At 40.6% G+C, this 19,890-nt stretch overlaps 2 protein-coding genes across 3 annotated transcripts in view; both read right to left on the bottom strand.

The window, feature by feature from the left end:
* LOC125270650 (tripartite motif-containing protein 16-like) overlaps positions 1-19,890 on the bottom strand; it is a 59,404-nt gene that overhangs the window by 22,476 nt on the left and 17,038 nt on the right. The gene's annotated exons all lie outside the window — the stretch shown is intronic.
* On the bottom strand, positions 2,116-18,502 carry LOC125270632 (tripartite motif-containing protein 16-like). 2 transcript variants are annotated; one of them, XM_048194452.1, is made up of 8 exons: positions 18,375-18,471; positions 15,789-15,848; positions 10,251-10,884; positions 9,878-9,973; positions 9,535-9,768; positions 9,314-9,455; positions 9,115-9,174; positions 2,116-2,907 (listed from the first exon to the last, which is right to left on the bottom strand). In XM_048194452.1, the coding sequence occupies exons 3-8, from the start codon at positions 10,869-10,871 to the stop codon at positions 2,366-2,368; spliced, it is 1,695 nt and encodes a 564-aa protein (XP_048050409.1). In that variant the 5' UTR covers positions 10,872-10,884; positions 15,789-15,848; positions 18,375-18,471; the 3' UTR covers positions 2,116-2,365. The 2 variants fall into 2 exon arrangements, 1 of the variants encoding a protein (XP_048050409.1); XR_007185397.1 differs by lacking the exons at positions 2,116-2,907; positions 9,115-9,174; positions 9,314-9,455; ... (1 more) ...; positions 9,878-9,973; positions 10,251-10,884 and adding an exon at positions 14,708-14,991 and having other exon boundaries at positions 18,375-18,502.

Below are 19,890 nucleotides of genomic sequence, written 5' to 3'. Positions count from 1 at the left end.
AAGCTAGCATATTGATATTGGTAAAGTTTAAAATATATATTTTTTGATTCGCTAACGAGCTAGTTATCTATAAGGCAAAGCTAAAAACAGGTTGCATGATACACGTTTTTCCATTACCATCATTTACACTGTGATGAAGATGAATTTCGTGTAAGATTCATAACATATACGTTGTTCTACAGATCAACAGAGTAACATACACTCAAATATCAACTCACAACTGCATTGCAGACACAAAATAATAACACACACATACAACAAAGTGTGTACGACACACACAGATACAAGATAAAGACATCAGTAAACATAGGTAGAGAATATAAAAACAAAACAAAGGCGAAAAAAACGTGCAGGTAAACTTGCAGGTGAACATGGTAAAAGACTTAGACAGAGGGTAAAATTATGCACAATTCAACACTATAGCTATCATTATTTATCGTCTCTACTACGGCTCGCTAAGTAATGTTATGTTAGCTATATTACGCAGCTACGTGTGCTAATGACACATGCTTCATGAAAAAATAAACAAAAAAATATGTATGATCAAAATACAAAAAGAAAGATTTACCTGTCCAGCAGAAATAAAGCCATCAAGGAGTCACTTTTCAGCCCCTTGAGTTCCCTCAGTTCTCGCCATCGCTGGAAAGCCACGCCGATATTAACTCGCGTTTTATTTCTTTGTTTATCCAAAGACTTTTTGTTCATTGCCTTTTCTTGTACTGTTACTGTCTTCCTTTTTTTGCCTGGTTTGCCTTCACTAACTGCATAGGCCGATACTGTGAATTTAGCTTGCTGTTTCTCTGCCATTGTTTTGGTATTCCTAGGATCCGTGCCTCTTGGATTCCCCAAATCAAACGTGCGCGCGCAAGTGGGCAGGTCATGTGTGGCAAAAGGGTGGTTGCCATGGTTGCGAGAGAGTGACAGCCGCCTAAGCCAATCCTATGTTTCGTCCCGGATGGAAATAATGAGCTGTGTTTAATACAGATTAAACGGTCTAGAGTCACTCGATTTTTATACTCTTTTTATCAGAGTTCTTACATTTTAATTATGCATGTATATATATAGAAAGTTTAAACAAATTTGGAACAAAATTTCTTACCTACCCTGCCTTTAATAGCTCGTTTAGAGAACCTTTTCATGATATGCTAATTTTTTCAGATTTTGAAATTTTGGGTTTTCATGAGCTGTATGCCAAAATCATCAGTATTAAAACAATAAAAGACCTGAAATATTTCAGTTGGTGTGCAATGAATCTAAAATATATGAAAGTTTAATTTTTATCATTACATTATGAAAATAATGAACTTTGAATGAACTTTGAAATGAATTTTTTGAGAAGGACCTGTACAACAGAATGAAATTTAGAATGTGCCTAAGTACAAGAAAACCCATATTTATCAAACGTGCGCACGCAGTTCTTAAGCACATGAGTAAGCAATCATTGTTAATAAATCACACGTGTGTAAGTACCATGCTCGTTCACATTCACGGTCATTAGCAACGGTCATTGGAAATGCCTCCAATGAACCATATATAGCAGGGGTGTCCAATCCTGCTCCTGGAGGGCCACTGTCCTGCAGAGTTTAGCTCTAACCCTAATTAAACACACCTGAACTAGCTAATCAAGGCCTTACTATAGGCTAGAAACCTCCAAGCAGGTGTGTTGAGGCAAGTTGGAGCTAAACTCTGCTGGACAGTGGCCCTCCAGGACCGAGTTTGGACACCCCTGATATATAGTGACAAACCTTCCCTTTAAAAATCACATAATTATGTTTTTTCCTCACCACAATAATGGCATCGATCAACGATCTTGGAAAACGAGCTCTCTGCGGAGCTCATTGTTTGGCAAGTCTTTGAATAATGCAAGATAAGCCACTGCACTGAGACAAACATTTTTCTCTGCGTTAGATTCTCTGCGTAAGCATGCTCAGAGGTGTGCTTATATTTACACACATTTCTACGTACAAGTACAAGTTGGTGAATCCCACACTTTGAGTGAAACTGTTCTTAGGCACTCATTACGCACAAATCTGTCCGTACGCACCATTGATAAATGAGGGCCCAGGTATTTACAAACTTATTCTTACCACAAAAAAAAATATTTTATTGGGAGATTTGAAAGCTACTTTTGACAGTCAAAGAAGCTTTGCATCAAATTTCAAGAAAAGACCAATTTTCAGCATTCATTATCAGCTCTTACAGTCATTATTATACTGATTTAATGTGAAATTTTACTCTTAATAGAACTGTGATTATTGCACATTCACTAGTGGCATTTTTAAAAAGAAAATAGGACTCATGACATCTTACTGGTACTGATTCATTATGTGATATGACACATTATTCTATACAACCTCTATATAATTTACTTGGTTAGACAGCACAGTTTCACCATTGAGTACCCACCAAATCCAAACATGGCATAGAGCGGCTGAGTGAATGTGGTCTGGACTCTGTGGATGAGGCTCATTGTGTCTGAGACGCTGTAGAAGGACAAAATCCCTGCGCTGTGATCCACATACACTCCTATTCTACTGGAGACATTGACTACAGGAAGGACGGTCTCAATGTTATTGTAAAAGAATGAGCAGAAAGTGGGAGAACAGTACAATCTCCAGGACTGATTGTTACATCCAGCTAAAATCTCATTACTCTCTCCCTTCCTCCTGATGGTCTTGTATGCAACTGCAATAGCCACACCTAATGTCCCTTTACCACTCCACTCCACCTCCCAGTAACAGCGTCCAGTCACTCTCTCCACACACAATGCCTGATTCCAAGAATCAAATCTGTCTGGATGATCAGGATAACCCTGATCTGTGTCAGTGACAGTGATCACTGCGTTTCCCTCAGACACACGGAGCTTGTTATTCACTGAGTTCATATCCAGAGTCAACAGACGGGAATCTGATGGAGATAAACATATTCATTCATGACATTCCATCAATTATATACCACATTAACCATTATAAAATATGTATTAAATCATACACTGCAATAAATGCTGAGCTTACTTAGAATTTTTGTCTTGTTTCCAGTCTAAATATCTAAAAATTCTTAGATCAAGAAGCATTTTCTTGACAAGTATAAATTATTGTCTTGTCTTTAGGAAAAAAAAGTCAAAATTAAGTGAGTTTTTCCTTAAAACAAACAATATAATCTGCCAGTGGGGTAAGTAAAATAATCTTAGTCCAAACTGAAAACAAGATTATATATCTTATTTTTGGTTTGAGATAAGATTATTTTACTTACCCCACTGGCAGATTATTTTGCTTGTTTTAAGGAAAAACTCACTTAATTTTGACTTATTTTTCCTGAAAACAAGAAAATAATTTATACTTGTCAAGAAAATGATATTTAGACTGGAAACAAGACAAAAATTCTAAGTAAGAACAGCATTTTTTGCAGTGTATATAAAATAAAAAAATATGTAAAACTATTATCATTTTATAATGATAAAATGTGTCTCTAACACATATGAAACTTCAATCCATACCAATCAGTAAGAATTTTAACAACTGATTATTCTGATAAAAAAAAAAAAACTAAAAATGCCTTACTTTACATCTTATTCTACATCTTGCAAATTAAATGTTATGAAAAAATGGAAATGTATGAATCTGAATGCTGAACGTGCAAAACAGGTATAAACTAAGCATTTAATGTAGACACCACCTATAAACATTACACTGTGTTTACACTGTATGCCAAATTACACTGTAATTTTTTTTTTTTTTTTCTGTTGGCTAAAAGATTTACATACCTATTCATGATAAAATAGCATGTGTTGCAAATGCCAAATATGGTTCATGTAAGATTATTTTTGTTCAATTTTTGTTCAATTTAATGTTTTGCTCAATATTATTGCACTTTCTTTCTCTGGTGATCTCTGCCTGAATGATACGTCTGTGCAAACATACGTTACATAAAACAGTCAAACTCTCCCACTAGACTGGATTTTAGACTTGTGTTCCCTTTCAGTCAGTCACGTATGACGTATGTCAGAAGTGAACCGACGAATTGGGATATCGCTAGAGAGACGTGTCACCTTTGAGTGTAACTAAACGAGCCAATGGAATTGCCATGCAATATCCAAAAAGCGGGTATAAATACAGAAGAGGATGCAGTCGCACTTTGTCTTTCACTTCGGAGCCAAATGGTGTTCCTGCTATTGACTTCTGAGTGTACTGTTCAAGCCTTTGAAAAGCCTCTTGTGAATCTGTACTGGTGTTAAGGCACCCTACAGCAAAGCCGCGAGCTAAACAGAGCTCTTAACTACATTTTTTTTTCAGGCAAACTGTTTGCCAGTTGGTGTGCAATTTGGGCCGGCTCCTTTGTGTGTGTGACTGTTAGGCGATCAGTGTGTACCTGCAGTCACACCGCAGCTGATCCCTGTGTGCTTCAGTACAAAAAAACAAAGAGCTGTTTTTCCCCCCTTCTACAAGAGCTTCACAGATGGACACTTGTGTCTTTTTCAATATGTCATTCCGTCTGTGTGTTACTAGATACGGTCGTTCCCTGGTCCCCGCTGATGGTCACAATCCAGATCCGGGCCGTATCCAGCTGAGACCAAGGACCGGCGCCATGACACGACCACAGCGCAGCCCTGAAGTATCAGCAGAGATCAAGTCAACTAGATTATCCATTGTGAAGGCCTCATCGACACGACAGCCAGTGCCACAGTTCCTCAACAGACCGTCCATACCAGCGTGATGAATACGATCCTCAACTGGACACGACCACAACGCAGCCCTGAAGTATCAGCAGAGATCTAGTCAACTAGATCATCCATTGTGAAGGCCTCATCAACACGACAGCCAGTAGCAGTTCCTCAACAAACCATCCATACCGGTGTGATGAATACCATCCTCAACTGGATGGAACTGAAATAAATACTTTGATTGTTGCGATCCTATCAGACTTATGATAGCAACCTGATTCGTAACAAAGCACTGTTCGCCAGAGGAGAACTGCCCCCCCCCCCGACTAAGCCTGGTTTCTCCCAAGGTTTTTTTTCTCCATTTTAACACCTATTTGCCACTTGTTTGCCACCTGATGTCACCTGTTGGAGTTTGGGTTCCTTGCCGCTGTCACCTTTGGCTTGCTTAGTTGGGGACACTTGACATTTGACTTGACATTTGATATTCAACAGTATTCTTGACATTTATTCAACAGTGCTTTGATCTGCCTGCATTGACACTATTCTTTAAAAGCTGCTGTGCAGCCAAAATTATGTACCAGTTATCAATGTAAAGCTGCTTTGACACAATTTGCATTGTAAAAAGCGCTATATAAATAAAGGTGACTTGACTTGACTTGACAATCACTGTGTCACATGCCTGGGTGTTCACCATGCTGATGCAGCTTTTGTGGATACCTCATGTTCTCACGGCGGGAAAATGACTATCTCAGTGTTGAGGTCTAGACTCTCGTTCCTTGGTTCTCAGGGAGCGGGGGTCCCCTCCCCTATGCCCCGTTCGGCCGTTTTCTCTGCGGACGAACAGATGTCGATTGCGGCATCGGAAGGTGAGCTGGAGTCCTCGGGAAATGAAGAATCGGCTGCGCTGCCTCCCTCCGGGACCGTAGCGTTGCCCAAGCTTGTCTGAAATTCTCCACCGCGTCCAGAACCTTCTCAGCTGGAAGACTGGTTTCTCGGGGCGGCCCGCGCTGGTCCTTAGCGTCCTGCCCTGGTAGGGAAGCTAAGGACCAGTTGGTTTGCAACGCTTTTTTCACGGAGGTGCATGAGCAGGTGACCAAGTCGTGGAGGACGCCGTTTAATGTTCGAAGCAGACCTGGTCCCTCGTCCACCTTCACCACTCTGGATGTTGGGGGAGGCTAAGGGGTATGCCGGGATCCCTCCAGTCGAGTGCGCCATTGCGATGCAACTGTGTCCGACTGCCGCTGACTGGCGTGGTGAACCGCGTCTCCCATCCCGGGCCTGTAAGTTTTCCTCTGGTCTTACAGAGAAGGTTTACAGAGCCTGTGGACAGGCCGCCTCTGCCCTGCATGCCATGGCCCTGCTGCAGGTCTATCAGGACAAGGCGCTCATGGACATGCCCTATTTTGGTCTTGACCAAGAGCTGCTGGGGGAGCTGCACGCCGCCACTGACCTTGCCTTCCGGGCGAATAAGGTAATGGTATGCTCCCTTGGTCAAGCAATGGCCACACTCGTGGTCCAGCAATGCCACCTATGGCTGACCTTGGCCGACATGAGGGAGACCGGTAAGTATCGGTTCCTGGACTCCCCCTTGTCACAGGTTGGCCTATTCGGCAATGCGGTCGAGAGCTTCGCCCAGCAGTTCTCGGCTGCGCAGAAGCAGACTGATGCAATCAAGCACATCCTGCCCTGGCTTCTGCCACCACCCCACTACCGGCCGGACCTCCTCAGTCTGCTCCTTGCTGAGGGCGCCTGCCTGCATCGTCCTCCGCCCCTGCCAAGTCTGCCAAGCAGCAGCCTCCACCTAACAGACAGCAGGGAGCCGGTCGCGGATGCGGCGCCCAGCCCGCTCAGACCACAGCCAAGCCAGGCGGGCGACCTGAAGGAGAGGAAGACAGTTCTTCGGGAGCCAATGCCTGCATCACTCCCTCCCCCGGAAGAGGGCCGGCGGGATTTTGTTTCATTCTGTTCCACCCACTTCCTCACAGAAAGAGCTGTTTCCCAATCCTCCAGGTCCCAAGACGGCACGGTTGGCAGTGTGCGACGTTACGCCTCGCCAGCAGATGTCGAGACCGCCTCTCTTGCGCCATCTCACATACACACTGACACCTTGTGGAGTCCGACTCCACTTCGGGCCGCTATGCCGTCCGACTCGGGTCCCAGCACTCTGCCTCGCTGCCCCACGCCAGGTACGCTGTGGTGCCTTTAGTCCTGCTGGCTCTGAGTCTGGAGGCCTGGTTAACACTTCCCAGCCTGTCCTGCTGGCTCATTCGTAGACTTGGCTATGCGATTCAGTTCGCCCGGCGTCCCTCGGTCTTCAGGGGTGTCTACTACACTCGCGTGTCTCTGGACAATGCACCTGTTCTCCGGGCAGAGATTGCGGTCCTCCTGGCGAAGGATGCAATCGAGTCGGACCCTCCAGCCGATATGAACCTTTCACAGGCTGCCGTTCAAGATGCTTATGCAGAAACACATTTTCGAATGCATCCGTCCCCAGGATTGATTTGCAGTGATTGACCTGAAGGACGCGTATTTTCATGTCTCGATTCTGCCTCGACACAGACCCTTCCTACGGTTTGCGTTCGAGTGTCGGGCATATCAGTACAAAGTCCTACCCTTTGGGCTGGCCCTGTCACCTGAGTTCTGCCTGAGTTCACTCAAGTGCAGGACAGCGGCCCCGCTGCAGCGTGGTACGTTCCGTGTTTCTATAACTAAACTGCCGTCACACCCTAACTCAGTGGTCGGACCCTTCATTCCTGCGGGCTGGAGTTCCCCTGGAACAAGTGTCCAGGCATGCTGTGGTCGAGCCACGTACAACCGGGATGCAGTTTTGGGTCTGTGGACGGAGCCTCAATTGCATTGGCATATCAATTGCCTCGAGTTGCTAACACTACATCTTGTGCTGGGCTGCTTCAAGGAGCTACTGTCAGACAAGCATATACTGATCCACTCAGGCAGCACTGCGACCATTGCGTACATCAACCACCAGGGCAGTCTACGCTCCTGTCGCATGTCGCAACTTGCCCGCCATCTCCTGCTATGGAGTCAGAAGCATCTGAGGTCGATTTGTGCCATTCACATCCCAGGCATGCTCAACCGTGCAACCAACAAGCTCTCACAGCAGCCTCTGCTTCCAAGCGAATGGAGACTCCATCCCCAGGTGGTCCAGCTGATCTGGCAGCATTTCGGAGCCACACAGATAGATCTGTTTGCCTCTCCGGACACAGCCCATTGCCAGTTGTTCCATTTCCTGACCGAGGGTACTCTCGGCACGGATTCACTGGCACACAGCTGGCCCCAGGGTCTACGCAAATATGCGATTCCCCCAGTGAGCCTACTCGCACAGCTACTATGCAAAGTCAGGGAGGACGAGGAGCAGGTCTTGCTAGTGGCTCCGTATTGGCCCACTCTGACCTGCTTTCCAGAACTGACGCTCCTCGCGATAGCACCTCCTTCGTCCATTCCTCTGAGGAAGGACCTTCTGACTCAGAGATGGGGCACCCTATGGCACCCGCATCCAGACCTTTGGAATCTTCATGTCTGGTCCCTGAATGGGACGCGGAGATTCTAAGTGATTTCCCCCAGTCGGATGTAGACACATAGAGGAACCTCTATACGTTGAAGTGGAGACTAAATCCGCCTTGTCCGCCTTGGCTTATCAGTCCCAAGGCGTGCCTTGCCCGCTTGGGTTGAAAGCCCACTCCACTAGAGGAGTGGCCTCTTCCTGGGTGCAGCCGCATGGTGCCTCGCTGACAGATATATGTAGAGCTGCGGGCTGGGCGACACCTAATACGTTTGCTAGATTCTATAGCCTTCATGTTGAACCGGTATCTTCCTGTGTACTCGCTTCCAGTAGCCAGTAACGTGAAGGACCCGTTCTAGTGTCGGCTTGCTATGCCACTCCCGCCACCTGGGCCAGATATGTGCATCGATTGCTCCAGTGTGTTCCCGTCTGGCGAACCCTGTTGAGTTCCTCCGCCACCCCCCGTGGCTCGGACATTGCGGAGTGTCTGTTGCCAGGCCAACTATCTGTCTCTGATGTTGATGTTTGGCTGGGTGCCATATGTTGTGACCCCTTCACGTTAGCAGTCCCATATGTGTATTGTCCATGGTTAAACTCCCTACGGCGAGCCTGTGTCTTTCCCTTGGCAGAGCACGGTCTGCTGTTCCTGTCAGATGTGTCTCCCCCTGTGCCAGGCTGGAGCATCCAACTCAAGTTGTCTCCTCATCGAAAAACAGAGTGCGACTGCATTCGCTTCTGTATTTATACCCGCCTTGCGGGGGCAGTGCGCGGTATGCAAATATCGCACGCCAATTCCATTGGCTCATTTAGTTACACTCGAAGGTGAGAGGGCTCTTTAGCAATATCCCAATTTTTCGGTTCACTTCTGACGTACATCTCCATTCCCTCCTTCAAGGTTACATACATAACCAAGATGTTTTTCATTGTAACTCACATTGTAGAAACTCCTCTCTGGTCTGATATTCAGGAGTGCCAATGTGCTGGATGGTTTTCACTACAAAAACCAAAACACATCTGCAGTTTAATCCTCACAAAGAAACTAAATTAAACTACACACACACACACATATATATATATATATATATATATGGTGTTCAACTCATTTCTGGCAATAAATATTTACAAATATTTACCTCTTTTAGATATGTTTTCTACAGTCTCTCTGAAGAACTGCTGCAGTTCCTCTCTGAGTTGAAATCCAGTTTTCACTACAGCATCAAGAGACAGATGAGAACTGACAGCTAAGGCTGTTAATCTAGAGACAGATGACAAACTCTACAGACACAAAAACACAAACTCCCTGTAATTCCAGACGCTTGTTAAAATCCTCAGTGTTTGAGAAGATCTCTGTTACCTGAAGGAAATGAACGTGATCCTTTGTTTGTGAAAGCTGCTTCAGCTCAGCGTCTCTCCTCCTCAGATCATTGATCTCCTTCTCCAGTTGCTCCAGTCTTTCTTCAGCTCGACTCACTGCAGCTCGTTCCTGATCTCTGATCAGCTGCTTCACCTCAGAGCGACGTCTCTCAATGGAGCGGATGAGCTCAGTGAAGATCCTCTCACTGTCCTCCACTGCGGTCTGTGCAGAGCGCTGTTACACACATCACAATCACACAGTGGCTTCAGTGGGACTAGAAGAGCTCCAGCACTGGAGGAAAGTCCAAACTGAGACTCAAACTTCTCTTCTTCTCCAAACTCACCTTATGAGACGCCACAGCCTCTCTCAGCTGCTGAAGATCTTCCTCTCTCTGCTGGATTATCTTCTGGAATTCTCTCTGTGTTTCCATATAATATCTCTGCAGAATCATATCAGAAATATGATTAAATCTACACTACTGTTCAAAAGTAAGATTTTTTAAAAATGTTTTTGAAAGAATTCTTTTTTATGCTCAAAATTGTTTTTATTTAGTAAAAAATATAGTAAAAACTGTAATATTGTGAAATATTATTAATTTGTTCATATAATCATGTAAATGAATGGCTTTTTTATTTTCTGTCAAAACAAAGTTAATTGCAGCAGTTTCTCTGATTTATAGAAAAATCACAACATGAAGATCCAGTATGAAGCAGTACCTGTTTCTCTTTCCGTTCTGCTGCAGTTGACACCGTGTCATGATTTTTGTGCTCATCCACCAAACACAGCATACAGATACACCGCTGGTCAGTACGGCAGTAAATTTCCAGCATTTTATCATGTTGAGGACAGATCATCTCCTGCAGTCGTCCAGTAGCGTCCATCAGATTGTGTCTTTTACTGAAGAGATTCTCATGCTGTTTAAGGTGATTTTGACAGTAAGAGCTTCGACACTCCAGACATGACTTCACTGCTTTCTTTTTTCTTCCAGTGCAGGAGTCACACTGAACATCTCCAGATCCAGTGTGAGGAGCAGCAGGAGGAGCAGCAGGAGGAGCAGCAGGAGGAGCAGCAGGAGCAGATTGGAGTCTCATCTTCTTCAGTTTCTCCACCATCTCAGCAATCACCACATTCTTAGCTAAAACTGGTCTTGGTGTGAAGGTCTGTTTGCATAATGGACATCTGTAGATTCTCTTCTGATCCTCCTGATTCCAGCAGTCAGTGATGCAGCTCATACAGTAACTGTGTCCACAGGGAATCGTCACTGGAACCCTCAGGAGATCCAGACACACTGAACAAGTGAACTGATCCTGATCCACTGAAATATTGGCTCCTGCCATTTCACTGCATAAACTAACAAAGAGAGAGAGGGAGAGCACACAAAAGTTGATTAGTTTATAAATGTACTTAGTGCTCCAAACATTCAGAATGAGACTCTAAATCTAAAATGCTATAAAAATGGTGCTAAAACTTAAACCGTCAATACAGAGCAAAACAGTCAGAATATCACAGCTGTGACTCACAGGTGACTCGGTCAGTCTCACCCACATGTATCTGGACAAAATCACCACAGCGCCTTCTGCTTGTCTGATTTCAGCAAGCGTTTAGTTGGCGCTATGCTGTTTGCATTAACACACTAATATCTATAGACACTGAGAAGGACATGTCCCCAATATTTGATACTCTTGACACTGCTTGGCAATGCCCTGAATGTTATTAGGATGACAAAAAAATAATTAAAAATTTAAATTTCCATCTTAGTGGTCTAATAGTGCTAATCCATGTCAAAAAGACTGAGATGACCAATCAAAGTATTTACTGCTCACAGAAGCTGAGTGCGAATTACAGCTTGATGCTTCAATTTTAAGAGTAAATGTGTGTAAGGTAATATAGGGTATTATCCAAACGTTTAACATCTGTCTGTTGATTACTGTTAAACGACCGACAGTAATACACTGATACAAACCACTTTGCCAAATTGTGCCATTTAAAATTTAAAATATACATATCACTCGTAAATGACTGTGACAAGAAAAGAACAGCCCCAATTAAAGCAACTATTATGTCCGTCAAGCATGTCCTGATATTGCTGAGTTAGATGTGTTCCTGGGTCAACATATTTTGTTGATCCTAGAACAACATTCTAGTTTGAAAATTTAGTCTTAACCCTATTCCTACCCCTGCCCATAAGTTATCCCAGAAATCAGAGGGGAATGATAGATGAATAACACTGATGTAGAAGCACTAATTCATGAGTTTAAGCCTAAACTTGACATAATCTGTAAACTTGTCCCTCAAATCTGATTGGTTGATTTGAATGTTGTTCCAGGATCAAGAAAAATGTTGACCCAGGAACATGTTGAACTCAGCAATCTCAGGTTATGCGTCCGGCAAGGTTCACTGAACTCTCAGACACTTTTTTTTTTTTTTTTTAGCAAATTCCTAAAATTATGGTACTATATATATATATATATATATATATATATATACACACTATCGTTCAAAAGTTTGGGATCTGTAAGATTTTTAATGTTTTTAAAAGAAGTTTCGTCTGCTCACCAAGGCTGCATTTATTTAATTAAAACTACAGTAAAAACAGGAATATTTTGAAATATTATTACAATTTTTAAAAAAAAAAAAACTGTTTTTCTATTTGAATATATTTTACAAAGTAATTTATTCCTGTGATGGCAAAGTTGTATTTTCAGCATCATTACTCCAGTCTTCAGTGTCACATGATCCTTCAGAAATCATTCTAATATGCTGATCTGCTGCTCAAGAAACATTTAATGTGTACAATTGTACAAAATATTTGTGTACAATATTTTTTTTTCAGGATTATTTGACGAATAGAAAGTTCAAAAGAACAGTGTTTATCTGAAATCTAATCTTTTGTAACATTATAAATGTCTTTACTGTCACTTTTGAATGATTTAATGCATCCTTGCTGAATAAAAAAATATTTCTTTAATTTCTTTTAAAAAAAATAAAAATTCTTACTGACCCCAAACTTTTGAACGGTAGTTTATAATGTTACAAAGTAATGTTACTTTGTATTTCAGATAAAAGTACACAACTGTTTTCAAAATTGATAATAATCAGAAATGTTTCTTGAGCAGCAAATCATATCAGAATGATTTCTGAAGGATCATGTGACACTGAAGACTGGAGTAATAATGCTGAAAATTCAGCTTTACAGGAATAAAATATATTTTAAAATATATTAAAATAGAAAAGTTATTTTAAATTGTAATAATATTTCACAATATTACTGTTATTACTGTATTTTTAATTAAATAAATGTAGCCTTGGTGAGCAGACGAAACTTCTTTCAAAAACATTAAAAATCTTACAGATCCCAAACTTTTGAACGGTAGTGTGTGTGTGTGTGTGTATATATTATATATATATTCTTCGATAGATAAAAAGCCTTTACATATAAAGAGTGAGTTTGGGCAGTTTTCATTAACGCTCCAATATCTACTTGGGTAAAGTTGGTTTTATATTCGCACATTCGGACATCCGTATTCAATAGCCTTGTTAATCACACTACATTGGACATTCAGTGGACATTCACAAGTAAATATGCCATTAAAACAATACTTGCCTATTTTGATCGACTGTGAAAAATTGTTATAAGTTGACAATCGTTGGTTGTCAATATCATGTCGCTGCTTAAAATTCGCAAACATTAATTTACTGCACATTTATTGGAAAGTCTGAATTTATCAGAAGTCCGAATGTGCGAATATAAAACCAACTTTACCCAAGTCCAATATCTCAATAATACCTGCAGCCAAACTTTTTAATTTTAAGAAAAACACGTTTGACTGATTTGACCTGCTTTCTGAGCAGTAATGTAGCTCTAAATGTTTTAATTAGTGAAATAATTTCCATCAAAACCGTAATACTGTCAAATGAAACATTTCGACAGCTAGGCCTGTGTTTAGCTACTACTGCGTTAAGTTAGAAAACCCGAAACTAGAATGAGACTCTAAAAATCGTAAAACTAGCACCAAAACTTTAATAATCTAATCACTAAAACTTAGATAATAAAAAACAAAACACGGTCATTTTAACTCTGTGAACTCACTATCCAGTCGGACTTTGAACTCACCTGTCTAGAGAAAATCACCACAAACAGCGCTTTTTGTGATTTCGGCGAGCGTTTATTCGTTTTTGTTTGACCTTTTAGTTGAGTAAAGGACAAATGATCCTCGTAAATCGATCTGAAGGTGTGTAGGTGTGTGTGTGTGTGTCGTTTCCACGCGCAGCTGATCGATCGGTGATCAACCCGACGCGTCACGCTTATGGCATCAAGGTGAGTTCACGTGCTGTCGGAATTACCGTAATTACGAGATTCCGACTTGCTTAGCCAGTGACGGATGCGCTCAGCGCTTGTCATAGACTAGGCTATATAACAACTGTTTAGTGTTTTAACCACATAGGCCTAATGTTTATTTTAGGATACAGACAATTAAAAACATGAATAGATCTACTCGATGTTGATGTAAGAAGCAATAATAGTTATTTCAAACATAATTTGTCAAAGTGGTATAGTCTATATAGTCTTTATAATTCTGACAGCTCTGATTCTAGATTAACATGATCATTATTAAAATTATAAATCAAATAATTATAAAAATTAAAGATTAAATGAATCGCATTGTTGGAGCATCAAAAAAGCATCTGTTATCAAGTGTCAGACCATATATTACAAATAAATTATAATACCAAAAAAATCTGTACATACTTTAAATCTGTACATTTCAAGTACAGCCATAGCTACTCATCTGATGAGAAATTTAACTCGTATTATATCTGTGATCAAGTGTTCAGTAGTGTTTTTTTTCTGATTAGAAAATAAGGCCTATGACATCTATGACACTGATAATGATTCATCATGAGACTGTTGTGTGAGTTAATTAGTCAGACGACATAGTTTTGCTGTTGTATTATTTTCTAATCCAAGCATGGCATAGAGCGGCTGAGTGAATGTGGTCTGGACTCTGTGCATGAGTCTCATTGTGTCTGAGACGCTGTAGAAGGACAAAATCCCTGCGCTGTGATCCACATACACTCCTATTAAACTGCTGGACACTACAGGAAGTTCAGTCTCAATGTTATTGTGCCAGAATGAGCAATAGTCTGGAGAGCAGAACAAACACCAGGACTGATCATTACGTCCAGCTGCACTCGGAGGACCTTCTTCCTTCCTGCTGATGCTCTTATATGTCACGGATATATCCACTCCTAATCTCCTATCTCCACTCCACTCCACCTCCCAGTAACAGCGTCCAATCACACTCTCCACACACAGCGCCTCGGTCCAACAATCAAATCTGTCTGGATGATCAGGATACGGCTGATATGTATCAGCGAAAGCGATTGCTGTGTTTCCGTCAGACAGACGAAGCCAATTATTCACTGAGTTCGGATCCAGAGTCAACAGGTGGAAATCTAATGAAGATAAATGCATAATTGTTTATTTTTTTTTTACACGCAAACATCAATCTGAATGAATCCCATTCTTAAAGATCTGTTTATACTGTATGAACTCTGACCTTTGCACTCTGATTCATACATTCAGAGTGCAAAGGTACATTCAACATATTTCAACATATGTGTCGGTCTCCGTGTTCAGAAACTGAACCAGAAACTTTTCAGTCCAGTTGAGCCATCAATGTGATTATAAGCAAATAATGAGAGTACATCTAATAAAATGCATCAATGCATCAATAAAACTGCAATCTATTTCAACCCAAGCTTAATGTCAACTTGCTTGCTGCTATATAAAATGTCTGGCTACATGTGTTTTTTTTTAAATGCCATCACTTATGTGACTTGGGTAAAGTTGGTTTTATATTCACACATTCGGACATTCGTATTCAAAAGCCTTGTTAATCACACTTCATTGGACATTCACAAGTAAATATGCCATTAAAACAATACTTGCCTATTTTGATCGACTGTGAAAAATGTTGTAAGTTGACAATCGTTGGTTGTCAATATCATGTAGCTGCTTAAAATTCGCAAACATTAATTTATTGCACATTTATTGGAAAGTCTGAATTTATCAGAAGTCCGAATGTGCGAATATAAAACCAACTTTACCCAAGTACTAAAGTGTCACTGCACAAAGATGCAACTAATTAATAATAAAATTAGTTTATGATTATTTTCATTAATGCATTAAAACAGTCAAACTCTTCCACTAGACTGGATTTTAGACTTGTGTGTGTTTTCATGTAACTCACATTGTAGAAACTCCTCTCTGGTCTGATATTCAGGAGCCAGAATGACCTGGACAGTTTTCACTATGGAAAACAAAATTTCAATTATCAAAAAGTGTGATTGTCTAAATATCGAGAGCGTTTTATTCATTTAATAAAAGGGGCTGAACTTTTCTGTTAATAATAATGAATACCAAAGTTAAAGTAGCCTACGCGTTGTCCTGATTCAGTAGCTGTGTCCCAATTCAGGGTCCGCGCACTTCGAAGTGCATGAAAGGGGTGGGGGTTTTGGAGTGGAGGGTTGCCAGGTCTGCGCAACAAAACCATCCCAAAAGTAGTGTAATCACAGCACAAGTGTAAAAGTATCCCAATCCCAGACATGGCAACAATGAGCCGAGCATCGTTACATGGCTATCGGCTGTGTGACAGACAGCTGACAGTTGACGTTTATGTGTGCATTTTAAAGTTTATGACTTTCATTGGGTTTTGACATGCTTCACTGCCGGCGACGACGGGACACTGGACCAAAATATGTATGGTTAAACTATGTAATGTTAGTTTTATATCATTTGCAATAGTTAACCTTGTTTGTTTTTTTTTATATTAAATGATGTTAAATTTATGTTAACTGTGAAAATATATACATTCATATTTATACATTTATTCTGTATTTAAGTCTGAAATTAAAATACAGTAGGCTACTTTAGGATTTTATTCAACTGCACTCCATCTCAGAGACAAATATTGTATTTATGAAAACCAGATATTACAGTTTGATTTTGATATTGGTGAACACGGGGCATTGCTTACATTTATGTGAATTCACACAGAACTCCTGTCGTCACTGGCGCGCAATGAACTGTGGGATAGTGTAGACCGCGAAGTGTCTTGAGCAGTGTTGGGGGTAACGCATTACAAGTAACTTGAGTTACGTAATCAGATTACTTTTTCAAGTAACTAGTAAAGTAACGCATTACTTTTTCAATTTACAACAAAATATCTACGTTACTTTTTCAAATAAGTAACGCAAGTTACTTTTTCACATTTATTGACTGATATGTTGTCCCCATGTTGAGAGGAATACAGTGCAGAGATATTGTGTGCGCTGTGTAAGCAATGGTGGTTATTGTAGTTCTAGACTAAATGTGAACATGCATTTACTCATCTCACTTGCACGCCAACATTTAGTATTCCTCAAAATGAATAAAAACAGTGAAATGTAATCTCAGAATTTTTGCAAACCTGTAATAATACTATATTAAATTACACAAATATACTTTATGTATTTAATCTAAATTATTAACCAATGTCTTTGCTGCTGACCTTCAATTCAACCATACTAATAAGCAAAAATACTTTAGATTAGATTTAGAAATAAGAACTAGAACTTCCTTCTCCTGTATCCTATTCTTCTTAAATCCAGAACGGCAGCACATCTGAAAGGTTTGTTTGAGCTGCGCCCTCTACTGTACAGGTGTAAATATGCTTTTCCTTCAGCCTAAGGCTTATTGATTTCACTTTTGGTGTGAAAGGGCCTTTTTGCCAAAATAGAACGTTTTTGTTGTTATTAAAAAACAAACAAACAAGCAAGCCCAGCCCTGGTGAGAAAAAGTAACGCAAAAGTAAAGTAACGCATTACTTTTCATAAAAAGTAACGAAGTAACGCAATTAGTTACTTTTTTAGGGAGTAACGCAATATTGTAATGCATTACTTTTAAAAGTAACTTTCCCCAACACTGGTCTTGAGCAGTGCCCAAGGAAGTCGACCGGAAGTTGAAGTCGGCCGCGTGCCGCCATCTTGTAGCAGAACTTCACTTGCGTTAGCATCCCATTGACTCCCATTCATTTTGGCGTCACTTTGACAGCGAATAACTATACATCTGAGGCGTTTAAAGACTCCATTTGTCCATTATTTATTTCTAAAGATACACAACAATGTATAAAGGGCTCCATTACCTTCTATGTTACATTATGGCCCCGTAGAAACAGTTTTTGTAAAAATAGGCTAACAATTGCGTCATAAATATGAATGTAGGCTATATATTTTCACAGTTAACATAATTTAACATAAAAAGCAAACAAGGTTAACTAGTTGCTAATGATATAAAACTAACATTACATAGTTTAACCATACATATTTTGGTTCAGTGTCCCGTCGTCGCCGGCAGTGAAGCATGTCAAAACCCAATGAAAGTCATAAACTTTAAAATGCACACATAAACGTCAACTGTCAGCTGTCTGTCACACAGCCGATAGCCATGTAACGGCGCTCGGCTATTGTTGCCATGTCTGGGATTGGGATACTTTTACACTTGTGCTGTGATTACACTACTTTTGGGATGGTTTTGTTGCGCAGACCTGGCAACCCTCCACTCCAAAACCCCACCCCTTTCATGCACTTCGAAGTGCGCGGACCCTGAATTGGGACACAGCTAGTATGTCAGATGAGATGGTCATTTTTCTGTTTACTTTCGGTTTGTTCGATTCATTAAAACAGAAATTAACACAACTTAACATTAAAAAAGAGACCCTAAAACTCATAAAAACTTGAACAAACTCAATAAAGAGCAAAACGCAGTCATATTAAAGCCCAGTGTACTCTGAACTCACCTGTATCTGCAGGAAATCACCACAAACAGCCGTGCGAGAGTTTATCCAGTTGTTGTTGTTGTTGTTGTTGTTTGACTCTTTGAATAAGGAAAAAGATGTCCATGATCTGAAGGTGTTTTGGCGTTTCCAGGCGCTTCTGGTCGGTGAGAAGAGAGCTAAAGTAAGAGACGTATAATCGAGAGAAGAGGCTGTGAAGTCAGAAACTTCCTGCTTCCCGTAGTCACCTGATCTGTGCTTCCATTTTAACTTTCTGATACCTCATATTTACCCATTAAATGTAATATGAATCACATATGCATATTGATTTTCATGTAATAAAAAAGGGGTCAGAATAAACAGAACTGGACGTGTAATTTAACAAAACGCATTTAATTGAGCATCAAAACAATCTTATCATCCAAGTACAATTTCGTTTGAACAAACACAAGAGTTAGCGAAAGCAAAATGAGTGTGAAATGTGTGTATTATGATCATGCAGGAGAAGATGGTGCTTTTTAATATACATTGGCAAAAATGTGTTTGTTGGAATACCCAGCCCAGCTAACCAAAATACGTGACTGTTACGTAACTTCAACGTAATTGGTGACCAAACTTTCGTCGTGGCGACGTAACTAGTTAAGTTGTCAAGAGAAATTCCCGGATACGTTGCCACAACGTAACTTTGTGACGTTGAGTTAGTAACTGCGACGTCGTGGCAACGTTGTGTATCATTGGTTGTGTATTGGTAATCAGTTGTAATTTTTATATTATTTATTTTCTATGGGCGGACATGCAGTAGTTTAACCTAATTTAGTCCTCATTTGCCCAAACTGCTATTCCAACAGCTGTGAACAATGAATGTGAGTCAAAATGAATTCCATTTTGAAAAACATGCAGAACATGAACAAAATCCAAATAAAAATAATGAATACACCCAAACTATAAATAAAAACATATCGCCTACAGCGAAACATAAAATAAAAGCATTCAAGACGTTTTGCACTCAGTATCATTAAAAACATATGCTATCGTACCATTTTGCCAACATATATTCAGACGATCAATCACAGAGGTAAAAATATTAACATAAAGTACTTAAGGTAGACTGTGGATAATGTTACTTAACCAATCTGACGCAGTTGTTGAACATTGCTATAAAACTGACGAGAAACACGGAGAAACGTCGACGCCGTCCTCTCCAGCAGCTTGAATGTTTTCCCGGTTGCCATGGCAACTCTAACGGCCACCAGCACTAACGTAAACATAACAATAAAAAAAGGTTTTGCATCTTTCCAAAGTTAACTTTATACATTTTTATAAAAGCCATTTATTCGTTATCACCTCGGAAAAATAATTCTTCTCTCAGAAAAAAACTTTACTCTCTTGTCAACATACTGTGCGTGCGGCGCGCACTCCATTTGTGGAGGCGCGCGCTGTATTCACGTCACTATATATAAAAGCAATTTTTTTTTTCTTAGGGGAATTTCAGTCTTGTGTCTGACGTTAATTACACATTTTAAATGGCAAATTCTGGTAA

Source organism: Megalobrama amblycephala, linkage group LG1, assembly GCF_018812025.1.
Source record: "Megalobrama amblycephala isolate DHTTF-2021 linkage group LG1, ASM1881202v1, whole genome shotgun sequence".
In the NCBI taxonomy this organism is placed as follows: domain Eukaryota; kingdom Metazoa; phylum Chordata; class Actinopteri; order Cypriniformes; family Xenocyprididae; genus Megalobrama; species Megalobrama amblycephala.
This window is presented reverse-complemented; position numbering and strand designations above follow the sequence as displayed.

Excerpts from the sequence above, each read along its gene's own strand:
- LOC125270632 (XM_048194452.1), bottom strand. The coding sequence starts at position 10,871 with ATGGCAGGAGCCAATATTTCAGTGGATCAGGATCAGTTCACTTGTTCA. Across the intron at positions 9,175-9,313 it reads AGAAAACATATCTAAAAGAG|TGAAAACCATCCAGCACATT; the intron begins GTAAATATTTGT and ends TGGTTTTTGTAG. Across the intron at positions 2,908-9,114 it reads CAGAGAGGAGTTTCTACAAT|ATTCCCGTCTGTTGACTCTG; the intron begins GTGAGTTACAAT and ends TATCTCCATCAG.